The sequence below is a fragment of the Atractosteus spatula genome, chromosome 8, assembly GCF_055471065.1.
Source record: "Atractosteus spatula isolate fAtrSpa1 chromosome 8, fAtrSpa1.hap1, whole genome shotgun sequence".
NCBI lineage: Eukaryota > Metazoa > Chordata > Actinopteri > Semionotiformes > Lepisosteidae > Atractosteus > Atractosteus spatula.
In genome coordinates, this window is record NC_142713.1 from 39,716,363 (window position 1) to 39,739,980 (window position 23,618).

General features: G+C 38.6%; 1 protein-coding gene across 2 annotated transcripts in view; it reads left to right on the plus strand.

The window, feature by feature from the left end:
* phtf2 (putative homeodomain transcription factor 2) overlaps positions 1-23,618 on the plus strand; it is a 93,508-nt gene that overhangs the window by 51,800 nt on the left and 18,090 nt on the right. The window contains exons 3-9 of one of the 2 annotated variants that reach the window (XM_088923726.1): positions 893-949; positions 7,503-7,572; positions 11,907-12,065; positions 14,138-14,303; positions 17,211-17,372; positions 19,781-19,982; positions 22,565-22,732. In XM_088923726.1, the coding sequence (XP_088779852.1) occupies positions 893-949; positions 7,503-7,572; positions 11,907-12,065; positions 14,138-14,303; positions 17,211-17,372; positions 19,781-19,982; positions 22,565-22,732 (984 nt within the window). The remainder of the gene's footprint in view (positions 1-892; positions 950-7,502; positions 7,573-11,906; positions 12,066-14,137; positions 14,304-17,210; positions 17,373-19,780; positions 19,983-22,564; positions 22,733-23,618) is intronic. The other variant, XM_088923727.1, reaches the window with a different exon arrangement.

The window sequence follows — 23,618 nt, forward strand, 5'->3', positions numbered from 1 at the left end:
AGCGTACGTCAGTTAACGTGTTTAGCACTTTGGCATTCGACATCTTCACATTCACAGAGCATTGTTCTGGTTAAGTGTCAGCTTTCATTGTTTACACAACTGCTGCTGGCTTACTGTTACAGTTCTGCAGCATATTTTTGTATTTAGAGTCCTGTGCAAGTGCTTTGTTGGTCTTTTCTTTTTCAACCATAATATTTACAAATCCATAGGAATGAAAGATGGAGAAGGTCCTGGAGTGAATAGTGACTTGTAGTTATATTTCTGCCTGAGCTCCACAGTGACATTGTTGGCCTGATTCCTTAATTACTGCGTAATTAGTAATACGTCTAACTTGGTGCAGAAGTGCATTGTAGAACACTGTACCTCTTTTAAGGAAATGTTCTGAATAATCAATATAAAATACCAAAAGAAATACCATATATAGGTCAAAGATAGAAAATAAATATGTTAATTGTTTTAATTGTTAATTGTTTAGTTGCCTACTCAGGTTTGAACAAAAAAACAGAAAATATGAGGACCTCCAGGAGCTGAGTTTGAGACTTTGCACGAATACCTCATTTTACAGTCATTTTGAAGATGGCTGCCTTATGTTCCCACTGCATTTTCTCCAGGTGTATCTCATCTCTAAAGTAGTTGCCCTCCATGTAAAGTCACATAGGATTCTTACACTAACATTTTAATAATTGATTGAGCTCCACAGAGACAAACATAGTTATATAGTGTATATCATGATGTTCTGTGATAAAACGATTAAGAGTGATTTTGTCTTTTAATTTGTATGCTGATTTTTCTTATCAGGATTTGTTTAAAACCTTAAGGAATTGACTGTCCAACATTAGAAGCATCTTCAGAAGCACAAAAAAAGACTAATTTAGTTATTTTTTGTTTATAGATTGGGGCCTACGATCAACAGATATGGGAGAAGTCAGTAGAACAAAGAGAAATCAAGGTAAATTGTTGTGGTCTATAAGCAGTCCTTTAATTCTGTATTGCTGTGTCCTTTATTAAAACACTCATTTGTCTATACTTTTGCAGTGCATGCCAATCCCTAAATTGTACTGTGAATGTTTCTGTTAGATATTTTCTTATTCTAAATTCTAAAGCTTAAATTCTTATTCTAAAGCTGGGATTGCTCCTATGTTTCTGTCTTTCATTGAAAAATGTACTTTTGTGACTTTCTGGTTAGTAATTTTTTTCCCCGATTAGTCACCTTATGTTTGCAGTTTGCTTTTCCTCCTTTCTGATGCTGTCACATCTCTGTGCAGTTTATTAGTCTGGTGAGTACTTCAGGGGATTGCTTGTGCCCCTTGCTCTGCTGTGGTGAGCTAGTGCATTCTGGTATTCTGGTCTGCCTTAACCGATATGCACATTTGTGTGACCAGCTGTTGACAGTTGGAAATCAATAAAAAAGCCATTATACTGCACAAATACTGTATCAGATCACACCCCTTTTGTTATGACAATCATTAATCACTTACTGCATGTAATTTCTTACCTAATTTTAATTGCATAAGGACTTCTGCTTCAGGTAGGTCAATCTAAACATTAAGTAGACAACTTGAAAGGAGGTCTTGGGTGAACTGGGTCCTTATTGATTCTTGAGTAGGAACTCAGTGGTCTGAAGCCTTCCACTGTCTGCAAAAGGAACCTCACCTCTCTGTCTGTTGGCAGCTGCAGCCTCTATAGCCCTCAACACCTGCCCACTGCATTTCATAAACAGAACCAAGGACCCCTGCTCCCCTCAGCTTGTCCACCGAGGACGGTGGCTGAAAATTAATTAAAGTGAACATAAACCATAGATGGAATCCAGTAGCAATAAGAAAAGTTTTTTTTTTAATCCATCGGGTTAAAAATGTTTTTAAGCCTAGCTGTCCAGGCAGCAGTGTGTGAAAAGCACATACTGTGCAGATGCAGTTTCATATGCTGTATGCTGTTGTGACTATAGTTTTTTAAAATGAAAAGACATGCAGTTTTTTTCTTTTAAAAGTCTGTTGTGTAAAAAAGTAAAATGTGTAAAATGTGCTGCTGCAGGTTAAATGGCATGTACAGAACAAAACCTTGATTTTTTTTTATTGGTCATGGTAATGGTCTCAAACACACTGTCATAGGCACAACCAAGGCATTAACTAACAAATACTCTCTCATGCCTGGAAAACCAAAAGTACAGTGAAGTCACCTCATTTTGGCAGCCAATCAATGTGGAGCACATAGGAATAAGAGGAGGAGCACCGCACGAAAGTAAACAAACAACAGACACGAAACGACAAACAAGAAACATTGAACAGACATCTGTGCTGGCTCCAAAGTCCTACGAGCCTCTCCTCCATTTGCACAGTCCATAGCACTCGCTTTCCTTCTTTCCTTGCAGCCACATTGTATGCGTTGTACTTCCGGGTGAGCGCTCATTGTTTGTTGACTGTCGCAGACACAAGAGCCCACCCCTACGGCTTGCGACTCGCTAGGAGAAAATCAAACCAGTTTGATATTATCGTAGCAACTCGCAGAGAGTCGTAGGGGCTGTTAAGAGCACTACGACTGTGTCAATGGGGTTGTCACACTACACAACTGATGGTAATGGGCACGAGCTGCGGCTCTCTGCAACTCGCTGTGATTTTCTTACAGTTATGTAAATGAAGGCTATGACTGAAAATCCTAGGAAAAGTCGTGTAGTGTGAGGCCGGCATTATCCGTTCTTTGGATGAGACATAAAACCGAGGTCCAGACTGTCTGTGGTCATTAAAAATCCCAGGGTGTTTCTCGAAAAGGGTAAGGGTGTAACCCTGGCGCCTTGGCCGAATTTCCCATTGGCTCTCACCAGTCATGGCCTCCTAATAATCCCCATCTATGAATTGGCTTCATATGTGTGCTTTCCCCACCACTGATAGCTGATGTGTGGTGAGCGTACTGGCGCACTATGGCTGCCGTCGCATCATCCAGGTGGATGCTGCACATTGGTAATGGTGGAGGGGAGTCCCTATTTCCTGAAAAGCGCTTTGAGTGGAGTGTCCAGAAAAGTGCTATATAAGTGTAAGCTATTATTATTATTGTTGTTGTTGTTAAATTTTAGGGTACTAAAAAAACTAAAAAAAAAACACCACAACTAAACCACACCACAACTACAACTAAACTACAACTAAAAAAACACCATTTTGAAAGAAGCAGTGATGTTTTTTAAATCTGATATCCTATGACTTTAAAACAAGTTATGCTTTTTTCCCTGACTCAGTATGCCCACAAAAGATGAGCGCTGATAAATCCAGAGCTAACCTTAAAATTTTCTATAACATAGTGACAAAAATTGTACAACATATTCAAAATGAGGCCTTTTTAATATATTATACACTTTTTAATGTAGCATACCTTTATTTAAATGTAATACTTTTAGCTATTCTAACTTTTTCATAAGTATTCTTTTCTAGCTTGGTGTGTCTTGTATTTAGTTTTTGCAGCATTCATGCACAACTCTGCACATCTCTTCCTTAAACATAATCTGTCACATGTTTGTCTTGAATTCTATCTTTTTTTTTCTTAATCTTTTTTTCATTTAATTTGCGTGTTCTACAATGTTTGCTAATACTCGTAATTTGGTATAATCTACAAATATGACTAGTTACTTAATATATTAAAATAGTAGCATTGAGATGAACAAAGAGTAATATCGGTCCGTGTACAGTTCCCTGTGGTACCACAGGAACCAGGGGACTTAAATGGCAACTGTGAATACTGTAAGTGCATTTACAATTGAGAACAGGATCAAAGGGTTGTGAACATACAGAACGGACTACCCAGCCATGTTGTTGAAACCAATACTCTGGCTTCTTTAAAACAGAGGGGCTGGGTGAGATCCTTGGATCTATTAGCTAATAACTACCAAATGGGCTATTTGGTATGGCCAAATAGTTTCCTCTTGTTAGCAACTATGCTCTGTGAGTTAATCATCTTTCTTCTTTATGAGAAGCTCCAGTAATTGTGTAAATTTGTCAATAACATCACATTGAGTGACTTTCTATGACATTTACTTTTATTTTAAGAATCAGGAACAAACGTGGCCTTAAATTTCTTCCAGCACTTACCTTTTTCAGAATCTCTACTAGTTTCGAAGGTGTGTATTCCTATGGTTTATAGTCTGTTTCACCAGCTGCATTTAAAAACTGTAAGAGGGTAACTGTAAGTAGGTTCAGAGATCTCCCAGAATCCTTTGGGGGAGTGAGCTGCTAGCCTGAGTCACCTGACCAGTTCTGGTAAGACAGTTGATCATGTAATAGTTTAAACTGTGGAGTCTTCCAGGGTTGGTTTCATCTGCCACATGGAGAGAGGGCAGATCCTCTGGGTGTGACTTCAGCAGAGGGAGAAGGAAGTAACCGATCTACTTTGTGTGTGTTTGGGTGAAACTTAAACTTTGATAAAGAGACCATATTTGGAAAGTTATTGGGCAGTTTAACTGTCCGTCTGTTGTTAGAGATGAAGAGAAGAAGTTCAGTTAGGAGCTCAAAGAGAACTTGGGTTTTTATTTTGTGTTTTGGTTTATTATCACCACACTGCAATTAAAAGAGGTTTTGTACTTTATGGCTACTTTTGTCTGTTTTCCTGGGCTTACCTATTTTAAAGATCCCGTTACAATACCCCAACACCTGGGTTTGTCACAATACACAAATGTCCCCTGCGTTTTCAGAAGCTTTAATTATTTTGATGGTACAGATTTTAAGATTAAGATTTATGTTCATGTACATAAATAGTCTCTTGTTCTAAACTGTTAAATTTTTAGGCCTAATTAGAACAGTGGAGCCATTGTATGCAGCTACTGTGTGAGAAGAAACAGTTTTTGAAGTTGGGGGAAAAAAAGGCAACAATAATTTTTTTTTGTTGATCTTTGGATTTACTGATCCACCTCAGAAGATCTTCAGTTCTTGAGTCACCAACTGCAGATGCATTCTATTTTGGATACTATTTGTGCCAATTCAGGCTGCATAATGACTTACAACTCCGTAAAGTGGACCCTAACAGAACAGTCTCTCAGAGCACCCTTTAAGCTGCTAATAAAGTGTCTGTGTTTTAAACTGAATAACAGCTATTTTTATAGACTAATGTTACAGACTTCTCTATGTACAGTATTCTTATTTTGCAATTTCTCCTCTGTCACAATAGTGGCTATTGGCATGATTGAAAACCCTAACCTTGCTTTCTTGTAAACCTTTTGTATAGTTTTTCTTTGCTTTCTTGTCTTTTGTGGATACAAGGCTTGATTTTGCTTCTGCAGGACTGGAGCCTGTGCATGTTCTGAAATTGGAAAGGGAAACTCATCATTTTTTTAAATATGTTATTGTTTATTACAAAACAGCAGCTTTTTTACTGAGAGCTTCTTTAACTCCTTATGGTGACGTATCAAAATGGAAACTTTTGATAACTGTGACATCCTGGTGTGCACGGAATTCACCACTTGCTCTTTGTACAAATGTGTGCTTAGTGCGATAAGTGCTTAGTGTGAAGTGGACTATCTGCCTCTAATACTAATTGATTCTTTTATGCTATAAAATGCTGTTAGAAATTGGTGAGTAACTGTTATGATGCGGCACCTGGATGTTCATAGTTGCATCTGTTGGAAAGGCTGAGGAATCCCTGTGCTTGGTCCCAGTGAAGGCACTAGGAGACACTAGAGGTGAGGGAAATAGCTGAACTGGATAAGAGCAGCGAAGGCAGGCGGTGATTGCCGAGCAGGATGTGCACTAAGCAGTCAGGCTGATTGGAGACTGAAGGCTTGGTGCAGCTAACAGGGCAGAGCCAGACAGGGAAGCTCCGCTGTTAAGCAAGGCTGAAAGGCAGGGGTTTGGTACACTGCCACTGGTCTGGTGCAAAGCCATGCTGAAATGGTGATGGACGACAGAGAGTCGGCTGGCAGAGTGGTTGGGAAACTGGACAGATACTTGGGCAGAGTTCAGGCACGTTTTCCTTCTCTGAAGCGGGATGGTTGTGCTGTAACCACTTCCCTCGATGAAGGAATCTCAGTAAAATCAGGGTTTAAATATCCTACCAAATAGGTTGATTACCTGTTAAGTCAAACAAACAAACAAACAAACAAACAAACAAACAAACAAACAAACAAACAAACAAACACTTTTAATGAGCTTCCATATCTTTCACTTGCTACAGTAAGCATACAGTTATCAGTTACAAACCATTTAATGGAAAGATTATGTAGTAAAAAAATTGAATGATTTTTGAATTGCTTTTTAGGGCATATAAATTGCAATAGCATTCACAAATGGCAGGTGGCTGGGACAGCTGCAACGAACGAGTTCTCACGGCACCAGGAGATGTTTGCGCCCAGTTTCTATGGAGACCGAATGCTTTGAGTTCCTGCTCATCCGGGTGAAACAGGAACAGCACACGGCTGGCAATTGATAACTGTATGCTCACTGTATCTAGTGAGAGGCATGGAAGCTCATTAAAAGTGTTGGTTGGTTGTTGAGCTGTTCAAAGAGTATTTTTCAGGCACTGAAATCATATTAATTAATTAATTAAACTTTATTTGTCATTATACTTACACGGTACATAGTGTAGTGAAAAGTGTTTCTCATTAGTCACTCAGGTGCAGTATATAAATAGAACAGAAGACAAGACAATAGACAGTAACACAATAACAATAACAGTGTAATAACATAACAGTGTAATACAAATTGTGCAAATACGCAAACAGAGAAAAGAATACAACAGGACAAAAACAGTTCAAAAGTAGTTTGGGGAACAGTGCAAAAATACGGTTATTAATAAATATTACAGCTAGTACAGTTTTAAGTATAATTTCAGCTTACATTCAGTTGTCGTGTACAGTATGTAGTGGTGTTGGAGTACACTCATTGTGGGTACAGGAAGAAGTGAGGAGAGGTCATAGTATGATGGGAGGGTGTGGGGTTGCTGTTGCTGTCATGGTAACCAAGTAAGCTTCATACAGGATTTTAAATTTTTTTAGCTTTCTGTAGCAAGGTTGTGACAATTATTAAGACTGAATAAAGGAAGAATATCTTTACACAAATCATTGTAGATCTTTTACAAACCAAAAGATCAAGATAGGCCAAGTAGCCTCATCATATTTTTTTTACCTTTTCTTATGTTATGTGTAGGAACAATACTAATTTATACCTTAGTTTAATTGTAGGTGTTTGTATCTGAGCATTTTAAGATGATGACACTGAATTCTAGGTTCTTCTGAAGAATTTTGTGCAGCATGACTTGAATGAGGAAATTAGTTAGGCTCATTTTGCACTGTGAGGAGTCTCTTATTATTTGAGACTATTTAGTCTTTAAATTTTCCTTGTATTGTACAGGTCCAACACATTGTGCTCCAACCTGTGTGTGATTATCTAACATGCATGGGTTTTCCACTTTTCTAGTTGCTTTGTTTGACAATCCATATTAACAACTTCGAAAGCTGAGCTCACTTTTGTCCACTTTCTGCCACTGCCTTCACACGTCTGACACTTGTCTTCTGGGGTCTTGTTTCCTAGGGCCTAAGGAACAAGCCAAAGAAGACCGGTCATGTGAAACCTGATCTGATAGATGTTGACCTTGTGAGAGGTAAGTTGGGAATACAGCCAGCTGGGGGTTTGTCTTCCCCTCTTCCCCTTTAAATCGGTGCATTCTAAACTTTGTGTTGCGGGATGCTGATGGGTCGTGGAATCAGGAAGGATCATGTTTTACAGTCTGGATTTTAAGTTGTCATGTTCACTCAAACAAGCATTTCGCATTGAAAATTCTGGTCAAAGAACATGTACTGTGGAAAAAAGTCTCAGGTGTTTCAATGAATCAGAAGGAATCATGTTAATTAAATTGAGGATTTGGAGCTTCTTCCAGCATTGAACCAAATATTAAACATGTTCGCTGAAAGAAGCATTTCAAATTTTACATTTAAAATTCCAATGAATGAAGTGAAATATTTCTCATTAACATTGTAGTTTATGTTTCAGTTGTCATTAATGTTATTTCTTGCAAAATTAGGGCTGATTATTTAAACATTATGTATTGTACATCATATACATTTAATTAAAGAATTGAAGCCATTTCTGAAAGTCTGACTCCAGAAGTAGACTACTAAGAAAAGTAATGGAATAATCTTAAATATAGTTACATAATTAAATAGTTTTCTTAAAAGAATGCAAAGAAATGTATCTTCTTACTTTTTGTTCTGTCCATAGCCAAGATGTACAGTCTGTGTTCCAAATGGTCAGTATTTGTCCAATATGTATACAGCACTTACGATTATATTTACAGAATTGTATTTTACAGTGAGCTGAAATTAATAATTGTACAGTATATTAATATATATAATACACTATATAAGATAATAATTAGGGCTATTACAACAACATCACAGTTTTATTATTTTTTCAGTTGCCAGCTGGTGTATTAATGAATGGTATTTCAGTCATTAGTACCTGGTATTCCCTGCTTTCTTCTTCAGTTGTGGGATTACTTTTACAACAGAATTTTAGGATTACTGTTGTATACTGTATATACTGTATATGATCTTGGAGGAAGCTCATATTGAGTTGTCAATAGGTATGTACAATATACAGTACTTCCAAACACATATAATAATATTTTGGATACTAGAAATATCATGATGTCATGTGACTTGTGTGCCATTTGCTGACAAGATCATCAATGAGTCAATTCAGTGCTTTTCTTCTCTCTCAGCTGTCCGAGAACTCACTCACTCGTCTTTTACATACATTAATGACACTCAATTTGTTTATCCTTTTTCATACTGCCTTTTAACACAAAAATGAAAAATCTGAAAAAAATAATTTGCATAACAATTGTCAACAACAGAAAGGAGCGTTTCAACTCAAAGTTGGGTGGTTTTGTTATATACAGTACTGTACTCTGTTAGACTGCATTATACAGTATGTTTGAATTATGCGCCACTGTATCCAAAATAAAAAACATCTTGACACCACAGTGTATAATCACTGGAATTAATACATATAGCTTTGCTGTAAAAAAAAGTTAAGTAAATCGATTTGGCCCAATTGTTTACAAAACTTCAGATGTTTTCCTTTCCTGAACAGATTGAGAAATGATTTTATTCATATTGTCCTGATTACAAAACTCTGAAGTATGTTGATACTGTAAAGATAAAGGCTTTCAATGAGAAAAGTAAATACTTTAAATAAAACAAGACAGGTAGGCAGTCATTATAATTAATGTGACAATTTAGTGATAGATGGGTGAAGCCTTAAATAGCATCTTGTCCATTTGTTGAGCTCTGCAGCTTCATTCTTTGATTTATTCCACTGTCTGTGGAGATGCAGATTTCCTTCTACTCTTTCAGGCCCCAGGCAAGCAAAGCATCTTGTAAACCTTGTGTGATTATTTCAGCCGTATGGAGTTCAGGGAAGTAAGATGTGTGCAGGCATCTGCGGCACAGATTCCCATCAGAATTCATGTAGTGTACTGCAAGGTCTGCAAATCACAGTAATTTCAATATCAGTTGCTTTTGTTGTCAAAACAAATCCCAGCTACTAAAGATGACCATCATCTTTCCCTCTACATTAGATGCAGTTAAAGGCTTTTTGTTGTACTTCTTCCAGCTTTTGCTGGTCACAGCCATTGTTAAAAAGAAAAAGAAATTGAGTGCAGCGTGCAGTGGTAAGAAAAAAATTATCTGTATTCCAGCAGTAATTGTTCCTTAATTGTGATCTGATCTTCATCTCTGTCACAATCAGAGAAAAACACAATCTGAATAGCAAATAACCCACCAACAATTGTACGTTTTCATATCTAAATTGAGCACATTGTTTAAATGTTCACTGTCTATGCTGGAAAAAGTTTAGGACCACCAGGATAATGACATCTAATAAAGGGGGTAATTGAAGTCAGGAGTACCAATTAGATTAAATTGAGGTGTGTCAGTGTTTTCTCACAATTGTATGTTTGTGAGATATGATGATTGTAGCTGAATGAACCTGTCGATAAAATGGTTTATATGTAATTCAATACGCAATATGTAAATTATTAATTTTTTCAACTGAAAATTATTGAAATAGTACCACTCTAAAACTGTCCATACTGACCCAATTTCAATCAGGTAGAGACGGGAGACTGGTTATTTTTAGGAGCTTGACTGCCAGTGAATACCAGTAGGCTCAGATAGACAAAGAAGCCCTAGCTTTGACCTGGGCCTGCAAAAAGGCAAGTGCATGTTTATTGGAAGTGGATTTCTTCATCAAGATGGACCACAGATCTTTGATCATCTTGTTTAGTTTAAGACCTTTCAACGGTTTACCACCAAGAATTCTGACTGATTGCTTAGATTCTATTGTAATATTACATGGGCCAGGGAGTGCCAGAATATCTCCTCCTATACTGGCCAGACCAGACAGATATACCATACAGCAGATGATTTTCTAATGAAGGAAGAAATAATTGTAATTCCTGAACATTTCAGACAAGAGATGCTGACAAAACTTCATGAGGGGCATCAGGAAATAAATAATTGCTTGGCAAGAGCAGAATCCTTCTGGTGGCCAGGCATGACTCGTCAGGTATCTAGAGGAAAGATGCAAGTCAGCCTTCAACCTCTAATGACGGTGGCCACAAGTTGCACTGCTACCTTTCACTAGAGAAATGTAAGTTACCTTGCAGTGATGGATTACTACTCCAGATTTTTTGGAAGTGCAAAACTGCTAATCATCACAGAGACACTTAAGAAGTATGAAAGCATCTTTTGCAAATGTGGTTTGACACCAGAGACACTGATCACAGACGGTCTTCAGTTTGTGTGGTCTGAGTTCGCTTGCTTTGCTGCAGATTGCAAACCCTACGAGCAATGGAGAGGTGGGAAGAGCTATAACAACTGTGAAAACTGTGAAAACGGTGAAACAGCTCTTGCTGAAGAACACGATCCTCCCAAAACTCTTGTGGCGAGTAGAGCCAGTGCCTTGGTCCAAGGCCTTTGGCCCAATACAGCTGCTGCTGAAGTGGAACATCAGAAAACTGATACTGGTTCCATCATGGCAGCTCAAGCCAAGATGGCCAAGCCTCAGATCTTTCAGACAGAAGGATTAAAGCCTAAAGGACATGCAAAAACAATGGTACCTCGCATGATGCTGAATGCAAGAAGTACTAAATCTTGATCCCGGACAGAAAGCTTGGATCCAAAATGCGCTGTGAGCACTCAAAGGTCCTGTATAGTGGACACTGATCAGGGAGGCTACTGACCATCAGGAGTCTCAGTGACAAGATCTGGGCAAATGTCCAGACCACCTAATTGAAACATCTGTGACAGGATGTAAGTAATTGTGAATAGTTAAGAAGAGCAGCTGTTGAGAATGGAACAGGATAATCATCTCAGTCAACTCTTTAGGCACTCTTGAGGTTCATATAATCTACTTTATGAGAATGTAACCTGTTAGAGGAGGCATGCATTAAGCAGAGGTCTTTTAAGTTGAAAGGAGGGATGTACAGTACTTGGATACTAAAAAGGTGTTGATTGCATTCGTGATGTACTGTAAGAAGATTTATGTGAAAAAGCTGGAAATAATGGTTTATAAGAGTGCAATAAAGAGCGGTTACTGTTACCTTACAGGGGCTAAGCACAGTCTGTGTTCAAACCATTTTTTTCTCCAATGCTTGTCTTTTTAAACACGATTAAGCAGGTTGCTTTTTAGTACTGCAAACTCTAATGGTGAAAGATAAAGAGTGCACGTCAAAGAACTATTTGTTCTTTGACGTGCTTTTTTCTTTGCTATTTGTTCTTTGCTATTTCTACCAAAAAAATAACAAGCATGTAAATTGCAATCAGTACTTTGTTTAAATCCTGCTCTGTATTGGTTTCTGAGCTGTGCAGGTGTGTAATTTTTTTCTGCATTTGACTTTACAGTCTTTGGATTTCTTTCCATTTTCTGCAGGCTCAGCATTTGCTAAAGCGAAACCAGAAAGCCCTTGGACATCCCTGACGAGGAAGGGCATAGTGAGAGTGGTGTTCTTCCCGTTCTTCTTCAGATGGTGGATCCAAGTCACCTCAAAAGCAATCTTTCTTTTGTTGCTTTTTCTATACCTCCTGCAAGGTTAGTCATTGGTGTGCTTGAGAGCGGATTCAGGTTTTTCAAAATGTGGTAATAGCATTACCTATAAAGTTTAATATGTATTACCAGAAAGTTTATCTATGTCTAATCAGAGTTTAATTATGCACAAAAATGCTTTTTGGATTGATGGCATTTTTAAATCAATATTATTGTTGGAAAACAGGCTTCATTATTTTTTTTCGGACCAGTGAAAGAGGTCGGAAGATTCTGAAGATAATTTTTAGGCCCAAATTATTTTGCTACAGGATTCTTTTTTATTGTTATCACTTTCAGATGCTACTCCTGTGTTTTTCCCCAAGCATTTATATACCAGAATTTCCTTATACTGCCCCCTGCCTTGCCATACAAAAAGTGCACGTACATTACTAGCAGAGTCTGTATTAATTCATGTGTAACATAGACCATACCTTCCACATTAATTTGTACCCCATATGAAATGGGGAGAAAAAACAACATACTGTATAACAGAAAGATCTGCAGACTAAATAATATGCCTTAAGAAAATTCTAAAAATGTACTAAGTAGTAGCATTGCACAGTGCAAACTCATATTTGCCATAAATATTTTAAGTCCAATATTTGCTAAACCTTTGCTTATTGCCTGTGTGTAGTGGGGCTTGGTGCCTGTCTGGGTAGTTGTTTTAAGTGACAGGTTTTCCCACTGTGTGCTCTATTTATAGGAACATGATTATTGTGACTCAGAAGCTATAAGATGCCAGAGCAGTTACAGTAGAATGTAGCACACTTCCTTGTCTTTTACCTAAAGTCTGAAGCTGTCTGGTATTAACATTTTATGGACATATTTTTGTGGTTCTTTGTGTCACTCTTAGAGTCTTTCTTTTTTCCTGTGTTTTTCACTTGTCTTTATCCATTATTGAGTGTGTAACTTGTCATTTTTGCCTTGCCCACAAAGCTGGATTGCTGCAATTTCTTTTCCATTATGTTTTCAATTGTCACCGCAATCCCCTACAGTATCAACTGGAAACTGGCAACCAATAGACTGGCTGGGCTTTTGTGTTAAATGTATCGGGTACTTGCAGGTGGTTGGTCTGTTACTGATGGGGCTGTTCCACAACTCTTTTTTTGATTCACAGGTCTACTGCCTGGGGGCACGAGTGACCTTTTTGGAATGTTGCAAATAGCAAGACAGCTGTTTTTTTTTTATCTGTGTGCTGTCTCATTGAAGACTAGGCGCAGTAGTGTCTTCTGGACCTTAATCTTTTTATGTATGTTTTCATATAAAAGAATGCTTTTCTTTTATATGAATTACAGTTTTAAGAAGAAAATAAATGATGAGCAGCACAAGATCCTCAAAGTACCATGGGGCATTATATAGATATATGGTTTAGGATTTTTTGCAGACTGGTCCTTCTGTTATTTTCTACCTTTCAATGGAAAAATTGAATTAATTTCAATTTCCCACTGAATTAATGAAGTATGAATTATGTATTTATGAATCAGTCTTGGCAACAGAAGCTGTTTAAAAGAGATTATGTGGCACATTTACTGCATTTTTGTGGTACACGGACATCATGAAATCACTAGAAAAACAGCCCTGGTTGCCTAGATAGCATTCTGAAATACAGCCTTATAGGGAGTGGAATTGGTATTCTCTACTTTGGTTGTAGGGAGGTTGAGAGTTGGAAATAGAACATCTCATTTTGCTTCTCTGGGGCTGATTTTTCCTTAGGATAATTTTTCAAATATTTCACTTACCGCCAGTGGCTGATGCCAGTGTTTGTCTTTACATTCAATCCATAGTATCATTAAAAACATATGCGACCCTCTTTAAATTCTACAGACCATGCAAATCCTTCTTTTGAACCTATGGTACTTGCTTATCCATGACTGCTTGCTTAGCTTTTAAAGGACATTGACACCGAAGAAGACAAACAAGCTATTGGCAACTACGCCTAAATATTTTGTTCTGTTACATTTTCAGTCTGTTTGTTATAGTTTTACGTGCATGCCTTAAATAAATAACTTTTATATACTGTATAACATAAGGCCTGTACTGGGGGACATAGTCTCAGTTAGTCTGCTCTTATCTTTCAGTTGCAGCGGCAGTGTTATTTTTCACCATTCCCCAGACGCACAGCATTCCTGTCACAGAGGTGTTTGGGGCAATATGGCTAATGCTGCTACTGGGAACTGTTCATTGTCAGATTGTGTCCACAAGGACACCAAAACCCACCCCCAGCAGTGGGGGAAAGAGACGAAGGTAGGTTATGTTTTGTGTTTGTCCCTTTTAATATACCAGGGCTCACAAAATACACTTTTTTAAGCTGTGGGTCTTAATGTTCAAAAAAGCTCTTGAATGCAATTAAAAAAAGATGTACTGTAAGTCTAACATGTGGTAATAGCCATCTGCTCCTTACGGTTCCTCTAGCCCTGGTGGTTAAATGCAGTACACCTTATGGTATATAAAATAATCTGGAGGTTAAAGGTGCATTGTGTGAATACTCCCAGTCTACAACACAGAACGCTGCAGGTGAGTCTGCATGCTTATTATAAATTGAAGTACCGAAACTTCATTCTTAGTGGTATGTAAAACATCTCTTTTTTAAAGGAATGATAAGCTACTTGAAGCCCAGCAACTGATCCTAATACCTGTGAACAATTTTCTGAAAACAGTAAGAAAATTGGCCGTTTCGTGCAGCCAGGAGGTGCTGCTGCTTTTGATCAATTAATTGCAGACACATCTGAAGTTGATGGAAAATCCACAAGGGAGATTTTCTGGGATGTGTCCCAAACTTTAGATGCCTTGATCTTTTCTGTCAACATTCAGGAGGACTTCATTTTTTGTTTCTTTTAACTGAACTATGTCAGGATGCCTTACTGTATTACTGTGTACCTCTCATACTTCTTCCATTTCTATTTCTTTCTAATGGCTAAGCAGCTTCACTGTGTGGTGGATCTGGTCAGAAATGCAGTTCCTGTTATTTTAGGAGAACCAGAAAATACCTATACATTAAACAGCATCAGCGTTTTATACACTGAAAATGGCAGAGTTGTAATTTCAGTAATTAGACATAGTGTTCCTTTTCAGATATTAATTGAAGACTTAGGGCCAGACATTGTTAAGAAAGGTAAATTACGAGGCATATTTATACTACAATTTGTGGTTGTCTTGCAACATTGCATTCTGTGTGCTGAAAGAAAATGTGAATAATAAGGACCTGTCGCAACACTTAAGTGAGTGTGACTTTGTGACAGAAGTAGGTGACTGGTGATTACCTTCATGTCTATATCTCAGTGCAGTACTTTAGCCAGTTGAGCTTAAACAAAGGTGTTCAGGAGCCAAGTCTCAGTCTGTCTCTAAAACAGGACTAAAACACAACGCTGATGTTGAGGGATAACATTTTTCTTCTCTCAGCTTGTTTAAAGGTGTTCTCCAAAGTAAAAGTGACAGAACTTGACTTGGAATGCTTGACTGTGATGTTCGTAATCATGGAGTAGGAATAGCGTGCCACCTGTATGTTTGTAAGACAGGTGTTTTTCTGATATATATACAAACACACAGAATGAATAGAATAGAGGTTTTGGCAGCCCCTGTACAGTTTATTGCTCTCAATATGTTGGAGAAACCATGAATGCCATTAGTTTCAAAGTTTTGTAGGTAGAACATGCTTTTAGGGGAAATAAGCAATTGGTCTCAATCAAGCATTAAACAGAACTAGTATCTGCGAAGATGTAGCCAGCGACTGCTGCCATAATCCCCTGTACCCTGAAAAGAGTTAGAGGCAGGATCATGCTGGGTGAATGGTAGTGTGTGGTAGGGACACTGGTAGAGACAATGGGACAATGTTAAGGACACTGGTAGAGAGACAATGGGACGATGGTAAGGACACTGGTAGAGAGACAGTGGGACGATGGTAGGGACACTGGTAGAGAGACAGTGGGACGATGGTAGGGACACTGGTAGAGAGACAATGGGACGACGATGGTAGGGACAATGGTAGAGATGGCCTGGCTTCTTCGGGCTGGATCATCTAATATCTGTTCTTTATTCACTTTATTTAAAGATTTGCTGGCTGTGACAGATTAAACCTGCTGTCCATAAAAAAATTGGAGTCATTCTAAGAGTCACGACTGCCAGTAACTTTAGTGCATCATGTTTTAATATTTGATCAACTCTTTTGTACTAATTCCATTCCATTTTGGCAGATTTTTAAATGAATTAGTAATTCATCAAGGGCTTAGCTGCAAAGATGGATTACACCTGCAAAGTAGTAATTCTTAAGACCTCACAAATATCATTGTGATTGTTCAGTGTGGCTCATAAATTAGATGCTTTGGTACATCTGGCCCTTAACAATTAATTAACATCTGGCCAATTAATAATTGTGGTGTAGAAGTAATGCAGATGTTTTTAAAAGACTTAATCACATGTGCAGATGCATATTTCATATTGTCTCATCAAGCCTCAGGCAGCACAACAATCCGTCAGTATATTGTATCACTTTATTGCTGTCAATAGACTTTTTTTCTTGGAAAGGTGATACGCCAAAATAATTTTGTCTTAGCACTGAGTTTAATATACCATAAACTTTAAAAGAGACATACTGTTTGTGATTGAGCCAAAGGAAATATTATTTTGGAACAGTCTTTGGCAGTGATAAATGAAGTTCACTATTTGATCTCTCAATTGGATAAGTGTTTTCAAGACTAGAATAACACTTAACAGCCAGTTGAGAGATCAAATGGTGAACTTCATTTATCACTAGGAAATAATATTTATTTTTGTAATAAGGGAATTTTGCTTACTTCACACTAGGTGGATACATAGTTAAAGAATGCATAGATTAGTGTAATTTAATATATTTTAATTATTCTTTTCATTAAATGTCATACAATTTAAAGCCTCAGGCATTAAAATAATATTCCACGTTGCACTAGTATTTTTACTGTGGAACATCTTCTCGACAAAAAGTGATAGTATCTGCAGGACGGATTTCACTGAACACATTTCTGAGCAGATCCTTCCATTTTCACGTAAGCTGCCTTAGAATAAGCTTTTTCTCATTATTTTTTTCCTTAAAAAATATGAAAAAGGCTGCAGGTAATATAAATCTGTTAAGTTGTTTCTTTCTGAGCAACCCTCCACTTTTAATCTTTCTCGCTAAAGGAAGTTAAGGAAAGCAGCACACTTGGAGGTGCATAGGGAAGGAGATGGCTCTAGCACTACAGATAACACACAGGAGGGGGCGCTGCACTGCTCCGGTTCTGCCACCACTTACAGCCTTGGCGCTTTCTTCAGAGATTTCTGGCATGATTTCTTTAAACCAGGGTGTGTATTTTTCCTTTAAGGTTACGTGTTGTCCATGTAAGCTGCAATATCTCTTCTCACAAAAAAAAACAAGACGGGAAAAAGTAAAACAATGAAGGATGTCTTCGGAGCGAATATTTATGAACTCAGAATGTGAGTTTGCTCTGCACCACTGAAATGTTCCGTGTTAGGAACGAGTCATTTTAAATCTGATGGCTTCTATGTTTTTTTTTACTAAAGACAGGGTATTTTAGTTTTCAGAATGTTTCTGAAGTCTACAAATATAATTTGTGCAGAACAAGGGACAAAATAATGTAGTGGCTTAGGTTTTAATGGAATAAACCAAATCTGGAGGTGTAAAGGCCTACTGGTTGTAAGGTTGTCAAATGTGTTTTGGCAAGAAATCCTATTCTGCACAAGGGATTTCTGTACTTTCTTCAGCAGTTGAGGAAGCACAGCAGCAGCTGTAAATAACAAAATCATTTGGACAAGTGATGAACAGAGTATTTCTGCTCTTTGGGAAGGCTCGAGAACTGGCTCCACCAGATGAGTCTATATAGCCGAGGCACCACTAATTGTTTGCAAACTGTGTTCTCCTTAGTATGAGAGCTATTGATGAGTGTGATTCACTGGGACTCTGTCGAAAAAGGGATATTGCAGCTTTCTCGTCACAGCGTAAAACAGTTTCTAAATGAAAGTAAGCTGAGGAACCCAATTAGGCAGTGCTCTCAAAACTTTGGTGCTTGTTTTCTGGTCCACTAGTCTTATGTTTATTAAAGTGAAGAATGTAGTCATTCGAAGCTGTGAAGCTGTGTGAAATATTAACCACAGTGCCTGAAAGGAAGGTAGAAAGAAGGAAACAAAAAATGTGGCCAAACCACAAATCACATTTAGGGTTCTAAAGGGCTTCTAAATTGAATTAAGATGGTGATGAAGCATAATGCATGACATCCTACCAAAACAAAGACGTGTATTCCTCTTCTCTCTGTCTGTTGAGATGAAGGTTTTGAATTGCTTTTAATTTCCCTTGAGAAAAAAATATGTGCTTGTTGATACAATATGCCTAAAAGCTTTTAGAGCACTGCCTGTGTTGTCTGTTTGGGTGGGCTTGTTTTGATGCATCACACTGTGATTGATGTCTCATAACACCATTTCTGCCAACCAACAAGAAAAAAAATCTCCAGTGCCAAAGCTATACGTTGTTGTACTACTGTTAGAGTAGTTTCTTATTACTTAATTACTATTGTTGTCTTTATCGGTATTTCTTCATATACACATCCATGTCTCCACTGATATATTACTGCATAACAGAAATGCATACTGCATTTACAGAATCTTCTGATCTTCAAAAAATTCAATATTAAGTTTAGTTTTATACAAGTACTCCTAACATTTCTGTAAAATGCGTGTTGTACACTTTAGGCTTTCCTCCTAACTAATTTTATCTTGAAAGCATTCTGTGTTTTAAAATAATGCGTGTTACGACTCATCCCACTCCTTGTAAAGTATAAGCTTTCTTAGTTTGCTCCTGTTTTATGATTAGAAGCAGGTCATGTTTCTGCAGTATCATCATCATCCTTCCAAAGCAAGTTATACTTACATTCAATTGAGGGTAGAGTTTTAAAAACAAAAACAAATTGAAAGTGCTCATAAATACACAGTTCATCAAAATCTGGGTCCATTATTACTATGACCTTTCCCTTATGGGTGTCCTATGTTGATTCTTGTTGAGGATCAAAGGAAAAGGAGTTTCGCGTTCTGTGATTGGCACCCTGTTCACATTTGTCAGCTTCACTGAATCAATGTTACATTACAATACAGTACATTTGTCATTCACACTTTGGAGTGTTAAAAGGCACTGGAAAAGCTCTCTTTCCAGGTGGGACTGGAATCTTTCCAGCTGTCTGCTGGCACCATGTCTGACTTTCATCAGTCCCTGGCCGAGCCGAAGCAGAACCCACAAAACGATCTCGTGTTACAAAATGCGTATACCTGTTCTGTTACATTAAACCACTTAACTAAGACATTTTCCTATGCACAGTACAGATGTATTGAACTGTGCTGCCAAAAATGATCTGAAATAAAGCAGTGTTTTCCCTTTTAAAAAAGAACAAAAATGTGTGTTTAACGATAGAATGCAAACCAAGGTCTAGAGATATGAGAAATCAATGAAGTTAACTGTGTTTTTGTATTTAACTTTATTTAATGGAATTTGTATTGTCCTTTAGTCATTAACCCTTTAGTCATCATCCGTGGCTATTTATTCGGTCTTAAAGTGTCCTTGTGTCTTAAACTGTACATACTGTATGTACTACACTTCTGTACCTACAGTACTCCTCAAATTCGAAGTTTGAGAAAACAGAAATGGCAGACCCCTCTGAGTGATGAGCAAATGCCCCCTTTACATACACTATGTGCTCTGCCTTCAGATCGAAGAAGTCCAAGATGTCCATTGACAAGTCAACGGAGACGGACAATGGCTACGTCTCTCTGGACGGGCGGGTGACCAGTAAGAGCAGCGAGGAGGGGCTGCAGCTGCAGGGGCCACACTGTGATCTGCTGCAGGCGGAGGACCGCTGCTGGAGCACCGCTCAGGCCCGGCAGGAGCAGCCCCAGCCGGCTCACAATAAGGTGGGCTCTGTGTAGGACCGTCTCAAAGTGGGGGTGAAGGGGGTGCCCCCCCCCCCCCCCAATTCCCAATCCCGCTTCACACACGTATAAAAATATAAATACATGTTTTAACTCAAGATGAAATCTAAAGTTAGTGGGAGATGCTTTATTTAGAACTGGAGGCACGTCCCGCACTATCTATGTCAGTGGTTCTCAAACTTTTTGGACCAAGTACCACCCCTAATCCAACCAAAGCATCCAAGTACCACCTACAAGTCATCATCTCATAGGAACCCCAGAAATTCTCAATGACCAACATGAGCACGTGTGCACACACACTCACACATATTATAATAATAAACTTTGTTTGATATAAAAAATGTGGCTTCTCAAAGTGTTTTACAGAAAAAAAACAACAACAAATAAAAATAAAAAAGCACCATTTCAGTGAGAGGGGTGAGCCTGCTTAGTCGAGCAAAGCAGATGTGAATTAATTTTTCGAGCCTTGATACAATTCACAACAGTCTAACAGATTTTAAATCGTCAGGCATTTTCTTGACGGCAAAGGTCTCGCGGTGGATGTTGCATTGCGTCCATTCATTTCTGGAGCAACCTCTCTAATTCGTGCAACTACACCGCTGTGTCGGCTTGTCATTGCTCTAGCACCGTCTGTACAAACTCGGACACTTTTTATCCAGTCGATGCCATTCTCTTCGATAAATTCATTCAGAAGCTGAAATACGTGCTCTCCTGTAGTTCCTGTGGGTAGTGGCTTACAGAACAGAAAGTCCTCACGGGACGTACCCTCAAACTCGTATCTAACGTAAACGAGCAAATTGGCCAAATCGACTACAGACTCATCTAATTGCAGTGAAAAACATCTGCTCATCTTAACGCGCTCTGTCACCGTACTTATGATATCATCCTTCATTTCAATAATTCTATGAATGACTGTCTTTCAGGGGGGGCAGCAGGTCGAGCTGTTCAGCAGCTTTTTCTCCACACATAATAGTGTGGGGCTTACCTGCTTTAGCAATCCGCAAGCTTGCATTTTTCCACGTTTCCGTATTTATTTCAGTGTTTAAGTTTTTATTTCATGCGCATGGGAGAGAAACACAGAGACGCTCGGTGTATTTTTCTCAAATTAACTTAGAACAGTTCTTAAATATTTTTCTGATATTTTTCACGCTTTCCTGTGCTCACAAGATTACCAGCGTTCGTAGCACGTGTTTCTATGCATTCCTGTGTTTACAACGTTGGCATTGTTCCAAAATCACGCACATTCTCCTACCTCCCTATTTGCTGGAGATACAGTAGCTTTTTTTTAAATACAATTGGTCACTTGCATCCGTAGCACGCATTCCTATAGAGTGGTATAGAATTACAGAGTATCTCTTGTGTCCACTGAAGTATTAGCGCGCATTGTATCGTAGTACGTAGGCTGCGTATTCGACACGTATAAAAATACAAAATATGAAAACCCGTCCCGATTTTTCAGCGCACACAACACAGTTCCAGGGTCATTTGGCGTACCACCTGGTGGCACGCCGCGTACCACTGCAGGTACGCGTACCACAGTTTGAGAACCACTGATCTATGTCATAGGTCATCAGTTGCAAGCTAAAAGTTATTGCGGCATAAAAGAATGTTAGCCAGTGGAAAAATGGTGAGCACAAGCAGAGATAGGGACACATTTCGAAAATACTACAGTGGGTGCAAGAAAAGAAAAAGGAAGCAGAAGAAGGAGGATGCATATGTGGTACTTAAAGGGTTTTTTGAAGGGTTTGTTGTAAAAACCAGGAGCAAAGAAGAAACGGATATGGGTGGTGATCTCGATGACGACATTAGCATTAGCAACAACAGTGATGAGTAGTTATGTTCGGTTCTGTATGTCTGTTTGCGCAGGCCCGTTAGGTAGCTATTTCATCACCTCAACGCTGCTCCCTACTGCCACCACTACACACAAGAACCCCCTCACCCTGGGCCCCGTGTCACCAATCCCGCCCTGGGCTCTGCTCCCCCCTTGAGACGGCCCTGGCTTTGTGTTTCACAGGCAGGAAGGCTGCCCTCTGTACCGAGATCACTGATTCCTGATTGAGACAAAATGCTTCACCTGCCCCTAAAGCCGGTAGACTTACATACCCATGGCACCATCCTTTCATTTAATCATTTAATTCCACTCTTACTGTCAGTCAAATTATACATTATTCAATTTACTTTTGTTTCAGTGTGATTCAGAGGGTGTTTTGAACTTCGGAATGGGCGTTCCCCAAACTTCAGAAGAACGAGAATCCTGTAATTCATATTTTTGCTTGTAATTTGTGCCAGTCACATCCAACTGTGTTCTAAGTGACCATTTTTAGTTTTCTGGGTTTCGTGTTCTTTGGAAGCCATAGCCATTATTTCTGATCTGTATTGTCTCCAGTTATTACTCGTTTCGTCTTCAAAAAGCTGATGGCACAGTAACAAATAACATCCGTGCAGATTTGGGAAAGGAAGCACCATCTGTTGCCAAGAAGTAGAACTGGGGTTGTGGACACCAGTCCTGCTTTCCCCAATATAGTCACACATCAATAGGGTGGTGATGTGATGTGTGTGTCTAGGAGTCTCACGGCCCGCGGGTTATGGAGAACGTGTCAGACGAAGTGTCCAGCGAGGAGGAGCCCGAGGGCAGCTATGGGCTGAACCGGCGAGGGATGGAGCGCATGTCCAGTGACTGCGCACTGCGCAACAGGAAATCACAACACTACAAGAAGCACTACACTGCTGAGGTACTGTATAACAGCTGTTCGACTGCTGCTTTGCTCATTGCACCTCGCCAAGAGCACATAGGCTGCTAAGGACTCCTGCAAGCGGTATAATCAATCTCCATAAATACATAAAGCAACAGTTACCTTGTTGGAAAAGGCCTACAAGAAGAAACATTTTTACGTTTAATTTTTTGTCCATGTTTTAACAGTTGTTGCAGATTTTGAATAAGGTCTGCTTGGAGATAGGAAAAGTACTCAGTTCCACAGTTACATTGCCCTTTAACAGTTGAAAACTTTACAATGAAGAGACGTCTTTCAACAAGAAACATATCCAGCAGACTACGTTCACAAACACATGCATTATGTTTTCTTTTAGCCTGCTTCTAAAATAAAATTTCCTGAGCTTGGAGGGTGCTCCCATTCATATGAATGTACCTTTGTCTTTAGTGCTTAAATTAACACAATGTTTGAATATCAATTGAATAATTTATTGAATGCGTGAAGGTATATACTGTATGTCGCTTCATATCGTGTACACCAGGATAATTGATAAATATTTTGTGGCATCTCTGACTGTAGAAACACTCATCAATATAGAAATAACAGTTACTACTGTCTGTCATTCCTTTTATTGATCTTCAGGTAGGAATAGTGGAGCTTCAGTGTAAATGGGCTCACAAGATAAAAAAGAATACTGTCAACAAGACTCCAAAATTGAACTTTAAAATTATTTCTTGTTTTAAAATTTAAGTATTCATATTTAGCTTCTTGTATGCACAATTTTTGAGTTTTTGGACTTTACTTTTATATTTGAAGTAAAACTCATAAAATATATATGTAGCGAATGGCAGTCCTAAGGAAACGACCTGAATTCTGAAGGTTGTTTTAGTGATTTCTCTAAAAGTAA